General features: G+C 37.8%; 1 protein-coding gene across 3 annotated transcripts in view; it reads right to left on the bottom strand.

Moving 5' to 3' along the window:
- Window positions 1-1,748: 1,748 nt before the first annotated feature.
- Window positions 1,749-20,764, bottom strand: part of fnip1 (folliculin interacting protein 1) — a 63,387-nt gene continuing 44,371 nt past the window's right edge. For 2 of the 3 annotated variants that reach the window (XM_060890242.1, XM_060890241.1), the window contains 7 exons: window positions 18,943-19,089; window positions 18,190-18,359; window positions 7,606-8,956; window positions 5,915-6,080; window positions 5,290-5,487; window positions 4,987-5,102; window positions 1,749-4,769 (listed from right to left, as the gene is read on the bottom strand). In XM_060890242.1, coding sequence (XP_060746225.1) covers window positions 4,691-4,769; window positions 4,987-5,102; window positions 5,290-5,487; window positions 5,915-6,080; window positions 7,606-8,956; window positions 18,190-18,359; window positions 18,943-19,089 — 2,227 coding nt within the window. In that variant the 3' untranslated portion in view covers window positions 1,749-4,690. The remainder of the gene's footprint in view (window positions 4,770-4,986; window positions 5,103-5,289; window positions 5,488-5,914; window positions 6,081-7,605; window positions 8,957-18,189; window positions 18,360-18,942; window positions 19,090-20,764) is intronic. The other variant, XR_009649742.1, reaches the window with a different exon arrangement.

Raw genomic sequence — 20,764 nt, forward strand, 5'->3', positions numbered from 1 at the left:
GGAACTGCAACCATCTCACAGAGATGTCCAGGTCGCCCACGGAAGTTAACAGTTCGAGAGGAGCATCTTCTGATGAGAATTGTTGAAGAAAATTGGCATGTAATTTCACTGCAGTTATCTAAAGAAGTAGAAAGCCAAACTGGGAAGACTACTGTATTTATGGGTACCATCCACGAAAGAAACATCTCCTAAAGGCCAGGCACAAAATAGCCCACCTAAAGTTTGCCAAGGCCCATCCTGACAAAGATGAAGACTACTGGGACCCTATACTCTGGAGTGATGATACCAAGATAAATGTTTTTGGAACTGATGGATTGAAAACTGTATGGCGTCACAAAGGTGAGGAATACAAAGAAAAATGCATAGTGCCTACAGTGAAACATGGTGGTGGCAGTATCCTTATGTGGGGCTGCATGAGTGCTGCTGGTGTCAGGGAGCTGCATTTCATTGATGGCATCATGAATTTACAGATGTACTGCTCTAAACTGAAAGAGAAGTTGCTACTGTACCATCACCCCTTGCCCTTCATACATCATCATACACTTTTCCAGCATGACAATGATCCTAAACACACATCTAAGGCCACTGTTGGATTTCTGAAGAAGAACAGGGTAAAAGTGATTCAGTGGCCAAGTATGTCTCCTGATCTGAACCCAATTGAACACCTATGGGGAATTCTGAAGAGAAAAGATGAGCATCACTCTCCATCCAGCATCCAATCTCTAAAAGAGGTCATTCTTGAAGAATGGAAAAAGATGGATGTTGCAAAATGTCGCCAGCTTGTCCATCCCATGCCTATAAGACTTGGTGCTGTCATTAACAATCATGGAGGCCATACAAAGTATTAGATGTAGTCTACTTGTTGTGGGGTATACTCATTTTTGCATCACTCTAATTTGAGTTAAACTGAAAAATGTATATTTTAAATTAAATTATTAACTTTACTTTCATGTTATAAGTTAAAAAGATGTTATATTAAACTTAGTCTTGTCAAAATTTTGGACAATTGTTTTGTGTTCATTGAGATTTAAAATGTTAGTTTTTAAAGGGCGTGTACTCATTTACGCTGAGCACTGTAAGTGTAGTAATAACCAGTGGAGGCACCACACTACTGAATATGAATAGATTTTTTTTAGTCACCTTAAATACTATTTCCCGTTTTGTGTTGTAAATCTACTTAGGTACAGGGAGATCAGCCAATTCACCATCCCACCGTTGAGATTCCAGGATCCTGTTGCACCACTGAATACATATTACATGTTATCGCTAAGTAAATAGCTAGTCAGGTGGTATCAGCTGTGGGCCGTAGTTGTCCGTTTTAGGAGCACTACTGTGAAGGTGTTACATAGGTAAAGTGACTATATCTCTAAAATACTTTTGATTACTGGCATAAAGGTCAGTGCACACACAAGTCCTGGTGCCACATGCCCTACACCAGGCTATTAAAGCTTGGCCGCTTCTTGGTGCTATACTGTGTCATCAGTAGCCCCCTGCAATATCCCACTCCACTCTTTACATTCATTTTGGGGTCACCAGTTATATTGTGACAAATTCATCTGCATTAGAAGCTCTCAGGCCTATTCTTATTTTCCACACTCAAACACTTCACTCTAGGAACCTTACTTGAAAGTTGAATCATACTTGAAATATGTAATATGACAACTTGTGGTCCACACCACATAAAACTATACATTACACCGGGATTTGAAAGATGGCAACATGAAGGGGAATAAATCAAACCACAAGTATATGTTTAACCTTGACTTTTATTGCACAAAATTCCCATAAAATTGGGAAAGAATAAAACAAAGAAATACAGTAACAAAAAATATGTACAGACGCATGACGGAAACCAAACCAATATATATACAATTTACGTGAACTAAGACATGCCTTGCTAAATAATTTAAATGTGATCATGTAGAAATAATTAAATATAAAAACAAATTCAAAAGGACACATGATAGATGCACCTCGCTATTTGTTAATTTAAATGTCCTAGGCAAAGCGTTCTCTTCATGTTTTTATTTCCAAGTTAAGACTCTTATGTATGGCCTTATTTCAGAAGAAGAAAATCTGTTAAAATGAGTATAAATCTAATATGTTCAACACAGTTTATAAAATTGTTTTTATAAGGTTATTTATAATCACCCTTTTGTGGGTCTATTTGGGCTATATAAACACAGCATGATCAACAGACAATAACACTATATGATCAAAAGTTTAAGGACACCTGTCCATCACAGCATTAGTGGGCCTTTCCCAAACTGTTGCCACAAAGTTCGAAGCACACAATTGTAAAAGATGTTTTTCTAGCATTAAAGATTCACTGCATCTGAACTAAAGGGTTGAACCAAAACTTGCTGCAGCATGTCAATGCCCCTGTACATAAAGCAAGGTCCATGAAGACCTGTTTTGCAGACTGCATTCCAGGATACATTGCCCAACATCAGTAACTGATCTTATTAATGCTTTTAGCGTTAAATGTGGAAAACCCCACATTGTTCCAAGATCTAGTGGGAAAACCATCCCGGAAGAGTGAAGGTTATCGTCTGCACAAAAAATATATTCTGTCAAAATTTAAAACTTCTCTGCAACCTTAGCTTCGATCAACTATGGGGTTCCTCAATATTCCATTCTGGGACCGCTATTATTTTCATTATGCATGTATCCCCTTGTCCCATTTTTATGAAATATAATATTTCCATATAATTTTTATGCTGATGATAAACAGATGTACCTCCCTTTGAAGGCAGGTGATATATCTGTTAATTTTCTTTGAATGCTTGAAAGATGTAAATTGCTGGAAAGACAACTTTATCTACCTAAATGATAAAAAAGCAGATTTTTGACAGGCAAATTAGTTCTGTTGTGAAGATTTCTTTCAGCTGCAAAACACTGCTAAACTTTTCATTCATGACCTGGAAGAAAAATCGCTTTTATATTACACTATTGCCTTAGCTAATGAATACTTTGTGTTTGGGTTTAAAGTCAGAATTTGAGGTCATGCCTGCAAAGGGTAAGGAATGCTGCAGCAAGGTTGCTGACTAACAAAATGGGGACCATATATCTTCTTATTCAAGATGCAAAAGGTCTACATGAACTAACACCAGATTATATTTATGAGATGTGTTTTCACAAACCAAGAATTCTCTTAGTTCAAACATCCAGCTGCTTCTTGATATTCCTTTAGGGTAGAATATCAAGATCACACTTTAGTGCTCTGCTGTCTCTGTTGAAGAATGGAGTACTAATGTTTATTAGAGCCTCAAAATGTGTAAAACCTGTCTTAAGATGTATCTTCAGCTTTATACCTATAATTAGGTGTTGAAAGGATGCAGGCTATTTGTGGTGTATTTATTTATTCTTTATTTTTCTGTATGCTATATTTTCTTGCAATTGTACAGCACTTTGGTATACTGTGGTTTTTGAAGTTTAACAGCAAAGGGTGACTAAATCTGGAATTAAATGTTTGAAAGGTACATATGACTGTGATGGTAAGGTTTCCGCAAAGGTATGGCCATATAGTGTATTGCTATTTAATTTCTTCAGAAGTAAACATAGTACAGTGGCTGCAAAGCAGAATAAAATTCATTGTATGACATTCCAGCACTTTCAAATGCAATTTTTTTATACAAATAAAGTAACACATCACAGCATATTTATACTTTCTACCTGAATGGAACAGAAAACGATATCCCTTAGTCAGTAAAATGCTTTGTGCAAATCACCTGCAATTATTTGAGGTAGTGCTGTACCAGGGAGTTTCTTCACCTCTTTTGCTGACTAACAGAGAGACTGTGATGGTAAACAATTGGAATATTTTCAGATCATTGAGAATTGTAATTAAAAATTGAAATAGATCTAAATAAACTGATTTCAATATCCACATGCCAAAGTCTTAGGTATTCACGCCTTTTTGAAAAACACCATGTTGCCTTTTCTATTTCATTTTGGTTTTAACTGCTATTCTAGGGGAAAGGCCTAAAATATGTATAATCATATATAAAAATATAATCTTAAAGACTGAAACAAGACATGAGACATGAAAATGAAATCCTTCCGGTCATTTACTGGCTGATCTCTAATTCTACAAAACTTTAAGGCATTTAGGGGTGCTTTCACTTATTCAGCTTTCATCAAACCCTGGTGTTTTCCTCCTCAGTGGTGTTCTTTAGGCAGGTTAGAAAAATGCAAGAAACAGTCTGAGACTGTATGACATAATCCAAGAGATGCAAACTAAGCCAAAAGACAAAGGTGTAGCACTGTATAAATGCTATATTTTGGATATTTGGACTACAAAGAAGATGCAAAAAAAAAAAACAACGAAGTTATCAAAAACGAAGGTTTTTTTATGCGATAAACAAAATCTTTTAAACTATAGATATTAATACAATTATCTAACCATTTATTTAATGCTGACTTTAAAATTCTCTGTGCTATTTGTGAAACTATCCATGCACCTGCCAATGGGTTTGTTAATCTTTTTTATATTCTGACAATTCTGATTTTTACAAGCACATTTTCATCCCTCAGCCAATATTTTGTTTATGTGCATTGTGAAACCAAACCATACAGCAAACAAACCGAAAGTATCAATTTCACTCTGATTAGATTGACAAACAGATTAATAGCCCCCACAAAAGAACCTGTGGGGGAATGGGGATGTGTCTATACATTTCAATGTCCTCTACAGCAAGATCTGAGCAACATATGGTGAGTGTGTGCTTGCAATAGCTGTCAACAAGGGCAGGTCACTGGACTCGATTCTGGAGGGGAAAGAGAATAGTGACTCATGATTGTAGTTACAGCTTGATTGCGGCCTAAAGACCTCAATATTTCTGGCATCAAGCATTGCAATAAATCACCACAATTTTGCCACCAAATTAAAAAAAAAAGGAAAAGGAACAATTAGTTTCAAACAGAGTAAATTATTTAATCTGACTCTAAAATGACTACATTCAGATTACAAAAAAGATTTATTACCCTAGAACCATGCCTAGCTCTTTGACATGCACCCGCGTCTGTCCTTTCAGGTATTCAGCAAGCATTGTGCTTTTGAAATATAGCTCCTGGAGTCGGTCCTCTAGATGCATTATGCACTAAAAAGTGAAGAAAGGGTGAGAATAATTCACAAGAAAATTATGAACAAAAAAAACACTTTTGCACTGAGTTCTTCTATAGATTTAGGGTTTTATTTAGTTCAACTTTAAATTACACCACCTACTTACCTATGAAAACTAAAAGAAACAGCATTAAAGAAACACAACATTAGGGAGGTGAACTCACAAAGTTGGGAGACAGGTTGAGACGGTAGAGCTGGTAAGTAGATTGTAGCAGGTTGGACACAAGGTTTGATACCAGAACATCTTTTCCAAGCTTATTCTCTGTGCTAGGTCTCTGGCTACTAGCCACCTGCACTGTCCACCTGTCTGTATCTGCAATAATGCAGAAAGCCTCAGCTACAGGCTCATCCAATACAGGTTGCTTCATAGTAAGTAGAAAAAAAGAGACTTAAGACCTGTGTTATCAGCATCATAAGCAAGAAACAATGTGCTGTTTTATGTGGCTAGGTTAAGAGCTGTAGCTTGGACAATTTAAATTAAAAAATGAAATTTACTACATAATATAACATTATCCTGGTCATTACATCAACTAGTCAATCAACATTACATCAATCTTATTAACATAAACTTTACTTGACTATTACAAAGATTGCATTTTTATGTCCATTATCATACATTTTGAAGTGCTATAGAATAAAGTTTAGTATTACTGAGATGACTACATATGTTGGCTGTAGACATATGACAATATGTAGTCCATATCTTATTTGTGATGGACTTATAATGACAAAAACCAAAAACAGTTATTAAGAGTTATAAATAGTTATTATGATTTTATTTATATTCACCTGGACTGCATTGGCCAAGTCAGACATAAGGCTTTGCCTCAGTTTGTCATCATTGGGAATTCCATGTAGGACAAAGTCAGGTACATAAGCAGGACAGTAACTGCCAAAAAGTGATCTCCCAAAGTTAGCAATGCTTGATTTGGAGAAGTTTTCTGCCAGCTTTGCCCTGCCAAATGCAAATTCCAAACATGCACAAAATAAAGTAATGCACAGAATACACACATATACACACCCCTGTCCTAATTTATATATATATATATATATATATATATATATATATATATATACGTATATATATATACACATATATATATATATATATATACGTATATATATATATATATATATATATACACATATATATATATATATATATACGTATATATATATATATATATATATATATATATATATATATATATATATATATATATATATATATATATATATACTGTATATATATATACACATACATACATATACATATATATATATATATATATATATATATATACATATATAAATATAAAAACACAGGGTGTAAAAAACACACATACACACACAGGGGTTGGACATCAAAACATAAAATATCATAATCGACACAAAATAAAGGGAGGCATATCAGACTTCACAATAGGACAAACTGTTGGTGTGCATCTCGCTGGCACATCCGTGACCCTGGCAGCAAGTTTATGTGGTTGTATCAATAGAGGAAGCTGTCTGAAAGGAATGTTTTGGACCTCCACTGAGATGAGGCCGACTCTGTGAGAATCCTGAGACATCTACAGATCTACCAGCTCCAGTTGGACTCTGGGATACTAAGAGGAGATCTGAACTCCATGTGATCCTTACACCAATACAACATTTGTTTGACTGTATATTTATAATCACACCCTCCAGTGTCACCCATATGAGAATGGGTTCCCCTTTGAGTCTGGTTCCTCTCAAGGTTTCTTCCTTTACCAATTTAAGGGAGTTTTTCCTTGTCACCTCAGACTTGCTCATTGGGGATAAATACATACACATTGTGAACTATATATATATATATATATATATATATATATATATATATATATATATATATATATATATATATATATATATATATACACACATATAATGATAATCTTCAATTTTTTATTATATTAATTATTTATATTATTCCTTATGTTTACCTTCTGTTCTATGTTTATGTTCTGTAAAGCTGCTTTGAGACAATGTCTATTGTAAAATTGTAAAAAGCGCTATACAAATAAACTTGAATTGAATGTCAAGTCAAGAAGCTTTTAACCATAGACAGCTGACACAGTACATAGTGAGATGAACCATTTCTGCAGGACCATGGTGCTACAACACAGAGCTACAGCTAACTTAGCCACAAAGTGAATAGTGTGCAACCTAGTGCAAACAGTGCAAGACCAAGGACAGTGCACAGACAATAAAATACATTACAAGATATATACATAAAATAGTGCAGACATATCTGGGTTAGTATCCAGACATGTCTGCACTATTTTATGTATATATCTTGTAATGTATTTTATAGTTTGGATATTGGACATCTTCAGAATCAATGTACAATGTTGAAAATAATAAAAAAAAGAAAAAAGTATCACTGAAGGATAAGGTTTATCCAAATGACTGACGCACACAAAATTTTTGTGTGCCAAGACATACAAAACTTCACATACCTAGGGAATGGTACTTCTATCTCTTCTTGCCAGTCAGTCTGGGTTTCACTGAATATTTGTGCAACTTGTTCTTGTTTGCGTATTTCCTGTGCTGTGTCCTCACTTTCACTGTCTCCCAGTGCGCTGTCTGAACTCTCATTTCTTGGAATCTCCCACTCATTCAGTGTGGATGTCTTCTTCTGCACCCTCTCCTTCTCTAAGCCTGGAACACTCAGTGAAACTCTGGTGCTTTTGTCCTGCTCATCAGAACATTTTATACAGCAACCTGTGTTGATGGGTTGTGTGCTACTTTTACACATTGCCTGCTCCCTGTGCTCACAAACCTGTTCATATGTCCTAACTAGGGAGTCCATCCAAGTCTGTTGCAGATTGTTTTCAGCATCTGCAACCTCCTGTGATGCTTTAGAGACATCACCAATACTTCTTATTTCTGTGGAGATACCATCACTAAAATACTCATCAAACAGATCCATGCACTCCTCCTGGACTCCTGAGTTAATACAAGGAAGACTCCTAGTAACGTAGGACAAGGTTTCAGCATGCTTGCTCTTGATTTGGTCCGTTATAAGTGGCTTAGTCAGCAAAGTGCTACACTGCTGCTTTAGATGGCAACACTGCTGCTTTGGTTTTTCAGTGAAAGGCATTTTGCATTTCTTGAGCTTGTCTTCAACACTGTGCCTCTGGCTCTCTGTGTCAGACTCGGGAGACATGGACTCTCCAATAAGGAAAGTCACTCTAGTCCCAGGCTCCTCCTGTTCCTCATCCAGGAGGAAAGAGGTCATAGTTGTACTTTTATCAGGTGGCTTCTTTTCCAGTGGGATCCCTGAAGACCTAACAATCTTAACAGGTAATAAACTGGGGGCTAAATCAGAGTCACAAATAGCCGTCTGTCCTTGTAAATCAAGCCGAGAGGTACTGCTAATCTGTGAGGCAGTGCCCATCTTTATCACAGTCTCTGTTAAGGGACTAAATAATGAACTTCCAACCTCCTGGCAAATCTGACTTTCACTCTGATCCTGAGCCATGATGACAGGCATAATGTGCTCTGTTTTCTGCTCTTCTTTCGTGCCTGTTTCCTCTGGGCTAGGTTTATGCACAGTGACTAGCACATATTCTGATTCCTCAACCTCTCCACGACGTAGCGATGTTGTAATAACTGATCCAGGCACAGCAAAAGCCTCCTCATCTTGATCCTCATTTCCAGTCTCAGTAGCATATGCCTCTAATAGCTCTGAGCATCGGATGAAATAGGTGAGCACATAGAGAAGCCGCTGAATCAGTTCCTTTTGCCGCCCAACCAGCACTGTGCGCGAGAGACGCACAGGTGAGCCAATTGCACCATACAGATCACCTGTGGAGAAGCAAAAGTCATTTGAAATTAAGAAAAAATAATACTAGCTATATTACTATTTTTTGTAGAAGTGTACCTATATTCATTTTTAATCAGTATTGGCCAATTCCACCTATTTTATTTAAAACAATGCTTACCAAGGTGGCAATCAGATTAAAACTAAATGATAATTTGTATGTATGTGACTGTATTTATATGTATGTATAACATGTATTACATATAATAATACAACAGTATTTTATTGAATTGGAATTTTAATGCCTTAAATCTAATACAAGGTGCACTCCTTCTTTGCAGAAAATGAAAACAGTTAATGATGGCTAACATGATTCAAATAGTTCTACTAACTGGGAAAATAAAGATAGCACTATATATACAGATAGCTTCTACACAGATAACAGAATGAAGTACACATTATCAGTATACATGTACTTTAATAATTTAATTAATTAGCACGTTACCCAATGTGTAGTATTCCTGTATTTCTAAGATGTTTTATAGGCATGACTGCATTCTATATATTCTTGCAAAGCACTCAAGAATAAATCTGCAAGTTAAATGATATCTGTCAAAGATAATCACCAATACAATTTATCTATCTATCTATCTATCTATCTATCTATCTATCTATCTATCTATCTATCTATATAAATCAAAAGGCCGTTTTCAGGAAAGTATCAGAATCAGTTTTCAGCCAAGTATGCCTGAATACACAAATTTTCTGATTAATGCATACAATACACAGCATATAAATTAATAATGCACTAATAAAGAGTTAGCAGCAAATAAAGGCATTTATTTGGTATAGCCATTCTAGTGGATAACTAATGTGAAAGCAAATCGCAGGCCCATGTGCATACATAATTTTTACCACTGGAAAGAAACTGTTCTTTTCTGGTTGTTTTGAGAAGCAGAGATTACTAATATCTAATAAAAAGACAGATGGAAGCTAACCATTGTGACAAAGGGTGCATGGAAGCACAATAAGGGATATACTTGCTGTCCAAAAAAATTAAAAAGTAATTTCTATCCATCTCCATTTCTGTCTGACTCCTTCACCGCAATGGGCAAATAAATGGTGATGGGCTGGGAAATAAGAAAATTTCACAATGGAGACAACTGCATGTTCATGCATATATTGGACATAAAACTTCAATGCACCACTGTTTAAATTTGAAAACACGATGACAATTCAGACAAACCGTAAAACTTAGGTATAGTTTGCAATGCAGTTCTTACTGCTGATTGGACAATACATCTGTCACTCAAAATATATAGGCAGTAGAAAAAATTAGTAGTTACAATAAACTAAAGCAATCTGGTTTTGCTATATGAGGATGCATTGACGGTTTTGAAAGACAAATTCTGTGGTTTGTTTCTACATCAACTAAGAATATTCCTGCTGTTATTGCAGACCAACAAGAAGAAAACAAACAAAAAAAGGTTCAAATGATGCAATGCAATTAACACTGGACCTGTCAGGCAGAACAAAGCATGCTGAATTTGCGTATTCTGAGTTGGTGCCAAGTGAAATCTGATTAGTTCTTACATCTGTAAACTGGGAGTAATTTTATTGGAGTAAAATTCATCAGTTTTTATTGTGAGCATTGAGTATTTATCTATGAAATGATTGGAAATGATTTGATTAACATTTTGAAATATCCATTTTTATAATGAATTAAAAAGTGCCTCCTTGCACAATTACATTGCCAGCTATGCTGAAGAGGAATTATAAAAAAAAATACAGTAAAAAAACTGCTTTCTAGATAAATTATATTACATGGTGACTTTCAATATCTTCATAATTCTACAGTAAAATGAATTCATCTTTGTTCTGGTTTAATATAAGTTTGTGTCTCTTAAATCCTATTTTCCTCATTCTAAAAATATTCTTTTAGTGTATTGTTGATTTTGTTACGCATTCATTCAAATCCACTCTCCTGCAAAATACATGTGACTAGTTTAACCGTGCTTTCAGAAAGAGTATGTATTTTTTATTTTGTTTTTGAATTGTCATTGTGTGTGTGTGTGTTTTTTTTAAACCAATTGTGTTTTTAAACCAAATGTTGTACAATTGTCCACACCCTTTTATGCAAAAGTACTTTTCATCAGCATAGCTATTCTGAATAACCCCATATAGAGATCAGCTTTTTCTTTAGGATTTTCTTATCATCATCTTGGTTTCATCTGACTGCTATCGCCATAGTCAACAAAAAAGCTCACAAAGTGTGTACTTGAGCTCAGTGTCTAATGGAATCAAACCGGAAATACTTCGATATTCTAGGGAACCCCATGAAGGCCATCGTCAAGAAGTGGAGAAAATGGGGTACAGCATAATAATGAAGAACAGGATGTCCCTCCAGAAAAAAAAAGAGATGAAAGATTTTAGTCACTGAGTGTATGCAACAAGTATTTAATTATTGACTGTATGTGACAACAATCCATCATATTCTTCACATTTCTGGGCTATAAGGTAAATTTTTGTCCCATTCTAACCATGCTGGGAAAATCCAAACCCACACAAATCACCCACACCTTGTGGTTATATTTATGGTCAGATGTGAACAAGATAGAACATTCTGAAAATAATTCTGTACATTACAATTCAGTACATTACACAAATAACATTATACCCACAGTGAAGCTCCATGTTAGATGCTAAAGACCTTCTGTTAGACCTTCCAGCAATAACCACCACACAAAGCACAATAACAACTAAACAAAAAAAATAGCTTCAAAAGAAGATCAACATTTTAAAATGGCACAGCTAGAACCCAAATCTAAATTCTATCCAAGACCTGTATAATAATGTCTCACAGTTTATTGGATTTTTTTTCTTTGTTTACAAAACAGATTCTATTCCACTAGAAACTTTGTTGGTGCATTCAAATTAATGATTTGAATTAATGTATGGTGTTCCAACATGTTTCATGCACAGTGGTGCTTGTGAAAGGAGCTTTAAGCAGCAAGCAGCTTAGGATCGCAAAGCAGCAACTTTGCATGCAATACAGCAGTGGGACAGAATGATACGATATCCATATGTTGAAAATATGCTAGGCACTCTTACACTCTTAATAGATGAGAAATTAAATACTGTCAGTCATGATAAATGACCAAACAGCCCAGTTCCAGGGATTGGTGTATGCCAGTCGACGGAACAGATCAATGGTGTGGAAAATTCAACGAAATCTCTGCATGCTATGGTGGGTGATCTTCTAAATAAGGTGTATGAAATGTCAGAACACCATGTCAGGCGCAATGTAATTTGCATCTAGTTTGGTTGCCAGAAGGAATGGAAAGCAGTGATTCAATGCACTTTTTTGAAAGATGGCTGCCTGATCATTTAAAGATTGCAACAATAGCAGGTTGGATTAAGCTTGACCATGCTCATCACTCCTTGGTGCCATTTCCAGGACCTGAGCAACGACTCAGACCCATCATCATAAAATACCATAACTTTACGGACAAGCAGCGAGTACCGAATGCAGCTTGTTGCGTTGGCACAGATCCTGAAAGTTGCACTGATGCAGAAGTTCACTCTTCAACGATTATTCTGCAATGCTGATAAAGAAAGCCATTGCAGAAGATGAAGATTGAATATGCCCCACTGTATCTGGCAACTCTGAAGCTGACCATCAATGAGGCAATGAAGTGCAAGTTGTTCTTTTACAGGAGACTCACTTAAGTGATGTAGAACATCTAAAATTACAAACAGGGTGTTTTTGGACAGATATTTTTTTTAGTCTTTTACATGAACAAGCAGAGGTGCTGCTATTCTCATTAAACCTAACTTACCATTCAGAATTTTAAATTTTATCATTGAAGGCATGTGGAAAGGTATATCATATACTACTTTGTTACTAAATGTGTTTTTGGACTTGATTGCCAGGTCAGTAGTTTTCAATTTTGTAATGAACCCTCTTGTAGACAGACACACACATAGCTCTGCATCTCTAACTGCTCAGATGAAATCTCTTCAGAATATCTGTAAAGAATTTGGTTTTGTACATGTCTGGAGAATTCTTCACCCTGCCGATAAGAAATACACATTCTTTTGAGATTATATGCCAGTGTCACTATGAAGCTTCAATTTAGAAATACACTAGTAGGCACTTTTTCCTCTAAATTTAAAAACTCTTTAGTTTACAAATTCTTTATTTTTATGCTTGTTTGTTTTCTGTTTTCAAACAGATAGCAGAGGAAAATCTCTTCTGATCTTTTTAATATTCTGATATGATTCAAGTCAAAGGTACGTAATCATTCAGTATGGCAAACTTAGCATGTTTATTAATTCTTCCTCCGTCATTAGCCTTAATGTTACTTGTGATACGTATATGTTAGTTAGCTCTCTGACGGAGAAGATCTCAGCTTTAGAGGTGCGCATCCAGACACTAGAGAAGGATAGCAATAGTAGTGTAGTTTCTGTAGGGAAAAATCTGGATGCCTTAGGTGGGGTTAGTAACCCTCCAACTCCGGCATTAGAGCACTCACAATGTCGCAAAGCCAAAGCTAACCGTAAGGCTTGCCCACGGGAGCATTACTCCTCTCTGCTTCACATGTCTAACAGGTTTGCTCTCCTCAGTGAAGCACCTGCTGAGAAACCTGAAAGAGCTCTGGTTATAGGAGACTCCATCTTAAGGCATGTGAAATTAGCTAGGCCTTTAGGGGATCCAGCATCAGTGGTTAGGTGTATTCCGGGGCCAGAGTGCCGGACATAGCAGTTAATCTTAGGGTCTTAGGTAAGCATAGGTACTTGAAGGTAGTTTTCCATGTAGGAGCTAACAATATACAGTACGCTTTCGTCAGTCAGAGATGACTAAGAGTACATTTACATTTACAGCATTTGGCAGACGCCCTTATCCAGAGCGACGTACATAAGTGCTTAAATCTCTAACATTGAATACATTAATGTTGGCTTACTAAGTTACATACTTAAGATACCATGAGTTTAAAACATTTGTTCAAAGTTACAATGAAAGTGTCAAAGGTGTGTTTTTTTTTTTTTTTTTTGAAGTGTTTCCTGAATAAGTAGGTCTTCAACCGGCGCTTGAAAATAGCCAGTGACTTAGCTTTCCGGACCTCTAGGGGAAGTTCGTTCCACCACCTTGGTGCCAGTACAGAGAAGAGTCTTGTAGTATACTTGCCTCTTACCCTGAGAGATGGTGGAACCAGTCGAGCAGTGCTGGTAGATCGGAGGGTGCGGGGTGCAGTGCGAGGAGTGATGAGGGCTTTGAGGTAAGAGGGAGCTGGTCCATTTTTGGCTTTGTAGGCCAGCATCAGTGTTTTGAATCTGATGCGTGCAGCTACCGGAAGCCAGTGGAGGGATCGCAGCAGCGGGGTGGTATGAGAGAACTTTGGCAGGTTGAAAACAAGCCGGGCAGCTGCATTTTGGATCATTTGCAGAGGACGGATTGCGTTCATAGGTAGACCTGCCAGCAGTGCATTGCAGTAATCCAGTCTAGAAATGACAAGAGACTGAACAAGTACCTGAGCAGCCTGTGTGGACAGAAATGGTCGAATCCTTCTAATGTTGTAGAGAAGAAACCGACATGAGCGAGTCACATTAGCAACATGAGAGGAAAAGGACAGTTGATTGTCCATGGTTACCCCAAGGTTGCGAGCTGTGGCTGAAGGGGAGATCAGATCGTTGTGCAAGGATATAGCAAGATCATGACCTGGGGATGAAGAGCAGCTCAGTTTTGCTAGGATTAAGCTTTAACTGATGAGCAGTCATCCATGATGAAATTTCTGCCAGACATGCAGAGATCCGGTCAGAAGCTGTGGCATCTGCGGGTGGGAAAGAGAAGATAAGTTGTGTATCATCAGCATAGCAGTGGTAAGAGAACCCATGTGAGGAAATAACTTCACCAAGAGAGTGAGTATACAGGGAGAAAAGAAGAGGACCAAGTACTGAGCCTTGTGGGACGCCAGTGGAGAGTCTGCGTGGAGCAGATGTCACTCCCCTCCATGTTACCTGATATGAGCGTCCTTCCAGGTAGGAAGCGAACCATTCCCAAGCTGATCCGCAAATCCCAAGACTCCTGAGGGTGGCTAAGAGAGTCTTATGGTTGACCGTATCAAACGCTGCTGAAAGGTCAAGGAGGATAAGGACGGATGAGAGATTGGCTGATCTAGCAGCATGTAGTTTCTCAGAGACATCTAAAAGGGCTGTCTCTGTGGAATGAGCTGCTTTAAAGCCAGACTGGTTGGGGTCTTGGAGGTTGTTCTGTGAGAGATAGACAGACAGTTGATTAAAGACAATGCGTTCAAGAATTTTTGAAAGAAACGAGAGAAGTGATACCGGTCTGTAGTTACTGATGTCTGATGGATCCAGAGCAGGTTTCTTCAGGATGGGAATAACCCTTGCTCTCTTGAAGGTAGTTGGTACCTGACCAGATGCTATGGATCTATTGGTGATGGTTGTAATGAAGGGCAGAAGGTCTTGCGAGATGGTCTGGAGCAAAGTGGAAGGGAGTGGATCCAATGGGCAGGTGGTAGGATTGCAAGACTGGATGAGTTTTAGAATCTCTTCTGCTGTTACAGTTGAGAAATGTGACAACAAAGGTGTAGGGGAGTCCATACTCTGAGATGTAAGTGCAGTCGGGGCTGAAGTGAAGGTCCGGCAGATTTCCTCAATCTTCTCCTGGTAGAAAGAAGCAAAGTCTTCTGCAGTCAGGGAGGATGAAGAAGGTGGAGCCGGGGGGTTGAGCAGAGAAGAGATGATGTTGTGGAATTTCCGAGGGTCATGTGAGGAAGCTTCAAGCTTTTCCTTGTAGAAGGAAGTCTTGGCAGAAGTCACATCTGAGGAGAACTTGGCCATGAGTGTTCGGTAAGAATCAAGATCTGCATCAAGTTGTGATTTCTTCCACTTTCTCTCTGATGATCTTAGCTCTCTTCGATTGTTGCGCAGCACATCTGAAAGCCAAGGAGCAGAACAAGAAGTTTTCTTGGGTTTAGTGGACATAGGGCAGAGGAAGTCCATAGTTGAGGAAAGAGATGAGAGGAAAGTATCTGTGGCCGAGTCCAAGGGCAGTGAGGAAAAAGACTCAGGATCAGGAAGGGTAGAAAGAGTGCCAGAAGCTACAGAAGAAGGGGAGACAGAGTAAAGGATGCGGCGGGTAAGAGCGAGGGGGTGAGAGGTAGTTTTAGGTAGGGTAGGGAGAGTGATGGTAAAGGATACCAGGTGATGATCAGAGACGTGTAGTGGGGTAGCAGTCACATCTGTAGCTGGAGAAGGACGGGTGAAAACCAGGTCCAGCACATTGCCTCCTTTGTGTGTGGGGATGTAGCTGTTGAGTGTGAGTGTGAATGAGTCAAGAAGAGACAGGAGGGAAGAAGAATGTAGCTTGTCAGAGGGGAGGTTGAAGTCACCAAGCACTGTCAGGGGGGAGCTATCAGAAGGGAAAGCACTAAGCAGTGTGTTCATTTCTTCCAAGAAGTCACCTAGGGGACCAGGAGGGCGGTAAACAACAATGATAACAAGGTTAATTGGAGAGGTAACTGAAATGGCATGGAATTCAAAAGAGGAGATGGTTAAATGAGACAAGAGGAGAGGTGTAAAGCACCATTTCTTTGACAGCAATAAACCTGTACCACCACCCCTGCCTGTTTCTCGTGGTGAGTGAGAGAAAGCATAGGCAGAGGATAAAGCAGCTGGTGTAGCAGTGTTCTGTGGGGATATCCAGGTCTCTGTTAGCGCAAGAAAATCAAAGGAGTAATGGGAAGTTAAAGCAGAGATAAAATCAGCTTTTTTCACAGCAGACTGGCAATTCCAGAGCCCACCTACCACCACTGTTTGAGACTTACACAACAGAGGAGGGTAGATGAGGTTACTGGGATTGTGACCTCTGCTCTGTGGACGAGAGTGTCTGCGAGTGTAGGAATTGAGTACAGAGATGGGTTTAAGGCACATATTTGCAGTCAAGAGTGAGAATTAAGGTATGGTAGAATATAGCAAAACAGTATTAGACACAAAGTTTACAATGAGAGAGAGAGAGAGAGAGAGATACTTACAAACCGCTACAGACGCTAGCGAGAGAACCTTCAATTTAAATAGGTAAGCCCTGCCCCCAATTCACACCTTAAGGTAGACTGAAACTACTCCTGATTAATCAGCTGAGAGAACAACAAGGACCAACACTATAAAAATCAACAATGGTATAGAATATAACAATTCAAATCACACTACTCTAGAACAAAGTGAGTTAAGCAGATAGTATACAAATGTCAGGAACCTACTTTACCAGAAGACAATATATTCAAATGAAGAGAGTTAAAGCACACTGGTAATATTGTAACTGGTATAAGAGTAATATTGTAGAGGTGTGTAAATTAGCGACAGCGATGTCATATGCTGTAGTATGCTCTGGCCCCATCCCAATGCAGCTTGGCGATGTAGCTTACTGCAGGTTATGGTCGCTGAACTGCTGGATGTAAAGGTGGTGCTCCAAAAACAATGTGGGCTTCGTAGATAATCGGAGCACTTTTGAGGGCAAGGCTGGCCTGTTAGGACAGGACGGTGTCCATCCCACACGGGAAGGTGCTGCTCTCATTTCTAGCAGCATAGCACATAGTTAAATTACAGGCCTAGCTAATCAGTGACAATCCGGAGCCAGGGCCAAGAAGCAGACAAGCAGGCTAATCCGACCGTCTGCTAGCTGCATTGATTCCTCACCCAGGGTTCACAATATAGAGACTGTGACTGTTTCCCAAGCTAAACAAAAAACTATAAACACTCAGAAAATTTGTTTTAGTAGCCTTATAAGTATAAAATTATACTAATTAAAATAAATACTATTTAAAATAAAATATATATAACAATCCAAATATTGTTATTACTTAAAGCATGGAGATTAGTCTGTGGGTTTTTTGTGAGATATCTTCTAATGAGAGGTCTTCGATTTTTATCATCAGGACTACTGATATTGATGATAAGACGGGATGACACATAGTAATTCCTAAAAATTCAGACGGGTCTGAAAGATTGAGCTGGAACTAAATACAATGCAGGGATTGTGGTTCTTTGAGGTGTATTATTTGTAATTTTATACACTAAGAATAGAGCATTTTAAGGCTATACAAAAGTGTGTCACTCACTTATGAAATCATTAGCTAGTGCCAGTTATGCATAAATGAGAAAGGCTCTCTCTTCATATATTGTGGTTATTGGAGCATGGTCATGCCTAGACATCCATGAATTTTGCCTTATGTATAGATCACTTATATTTATTTACCAAGCTGAGCCCATAGAGGGTTGTAGGGATGTGTCTTGGCCAGCATGTCCACACTCTTAGAGGAATGTTTTTCCAAAAATATCTTGATGGGAGGTTGGCCATTAGGCATGACAGTAGGCACCCAAGCCAGGTGGTTAGTGAGCACAGCAGTAAGAAGAGCTGGAATAAACCTAGAGAAAAAAACAATGGCACAATATAACAATCAAATACAGTGTCGTTAGCGCAATGTTTCCTTAAACACTTTAACTTTTATCAAATCAAGATATTTGTTACCTTGTTTTTTTTTTGTTGAATGCCTGTTAAACAGACATTTTTCATATATTTAAGAAGCACCCTTTTATCACCCTTACCAATTTATGTTGTTTCATGTGTTTATTTTATGACTCATAACCAAGTCACTAAAAAATATTGTCAAATGTGATTGAAGCAAATGTGACTGTCAATGTCTGGTTCTCCAAAATAATTACTAAAAACTACCAACCAATTTCCTCATAAAAGCTGAGGTCATTTATACATTATGCATTGGACTTACATAAAAATTGCATAGGATTTTCACTCAGAACATTCACTTTGTTTAGTTTAATTTTTAAAGTATTTGTTTGCATATACCTAATACTTTTTCACAGTACTGTAAAGTAAAACCACTTGAAAAGTTACATTATGTACATATTTACTGTAACTTTTCAAGTGGTTTTCAACTTAACAGTTCTAGCTTTGTTTAACAAGTAAAAAGTTTTATAAAATGTACTCAACTGGTTCTTTGAGGCTTGTTCCATGAGCAAAGAAAACTCACGCATGAAGTTGCCACAAAGCTGGCTCTTCTCGAGTGCACCAGACATCATGGTGAGCCAGACAGGCTCAGGCATTCTTGGCATGGTATACAGATTGCAGATTGTCATCCTGTGTGGATGCGCATAAAACATACATGGACACAAATGTCCTTTAAAAATGGCCTGAAAATAGTCTGATAGCTGCAAAAGTGTCAGATATTGGCTCTAACTGGATGCTTAATCCACAATTGGAAGAAATTGATGATCGAAGCAATGTAGGGAAAAAAAAAAAATCAATGAAAGCATTCAATTATAAAACTAATCACTTAACACATATAATGCCTTGCAAAAGAATTCATACCCACTGAACGTTTTCACATTGACACGTTATAACAACAAACAAAAATGTATTTTATTAGGAATTTATGTGATAGACCAACACAAAGTTGCACATAATTGTGAAGTGGAAGGAAAATGATAAATGGTGTCCAAAATTTTTTAACAAATAAATATCTGAAAAGTGTGGCATGCATTTGTATTTAGCCCCACTGAGTCAATACTTTCGCTGCAATTATAGCTGCAAGTCTTTTGGGGTATGTCTCTACCAGCTTTGCACATCTAGAGAGTGAAATTTTTGCTGATTCTTCTTTGCAAAATAGCTCAAGCTCAGTCAGATTGGATGTTGAGCGTCTGTGAACAGCAATTTTTAAGTCTCGCCACAGATTCTCAATTGGATTTAGGTCTGGACTTTGACTGGGCCATTCTAACACATGAATATGCTTTGATTTAAACCACTCCATTGTAGCACTGGCTGTATGTTTAGGGTCATTGTCTTGCTGGAAGGTGAACCTCTGCCCGAGTCTCAAATCTTTTGCAGACTCTAACAGGTTTTCATCTAAGATTGCCCTGTATTTGGCTCCATCCATCTTCCCATCAACTCTGACCAGCTTCCCTGTCCCTGCTGAAGATAATAATGTAACAATGTTTTGAATTTTGGCCAAAAAGTTTTCTTTCAACAATGGCTTTCTTCTTGCCACTCTTCCATAAAGACCAGATTTGTGGAGTGCACGACTAATAGTTGTCCTGTGGACAGATTCTCCCACCTGAGCTGTGGATCTCTGCAGCTCCTCCAGAGTTACAATGGGCCTCTTGGCTGCTTTTCTGATTAATGCTCTCCTTGCATGGCCTACCAGTTAAGGTGGATGGCCATGTCTTATTAGGCTTGCAGTTGTGCCATACTCTTTCCATTTCCGGATGATGGATTGTACAGTGCTCCATGAGATGTTCAAGGCTTGGGATATTAATTTATAACTTAAACCTGCTTTAAACTTCTCCACAACTTTATCCCTGACCTGTCTGGTGTGTTCTTTGGTCTTCATGATGCTGTTTGTTCACTAATGTTCTCTAACACACTTCTGAGGGCTTCACAGAACAGCTGTATTTATGATGAGATTAAATTACACACAGGTGCACTCTATTTACTAATTAGGTGACTTCTGAAGGCAGTTAGTTTCACTGGATTTTAGTTAGGAGTATCAGAGTAAAGGGGCCTGAATACAAATGCACGCCACACTTTTCAGATATTTATTTGAAAAAATATTTGGACAACATTTATAATTTTCATTCCACTTCACAATTATGTGCCACTTTCTTTCGGTCTATTTCATAAAATCCCAATAAAATACAATCTTGTAACATGTCAAAATGTGGAAAGGTTCGTGGGTATGAATACTTTTGCAAGGCACTGTAATCATCTGTGTAAAGACATGAGCAGAAATAACAGAGGTCATACCACAAACAATGCA

The sequence above is a fragment of the Tachysurus vachellii genome, chromosome 17 (assembly GCF_030014155.1).
Source record: "Tachysurus vachellii isolate PV-2020 chromosome 17, HZAU_Pvac_v1, whole genome shotgun sequence".
Lineage (NCBI taxonomy): Eukaryota > Metazoa > Chordata > Actinopteri > Siluriformes > Bagridae > Tachysurus > Tachysurus vachellii.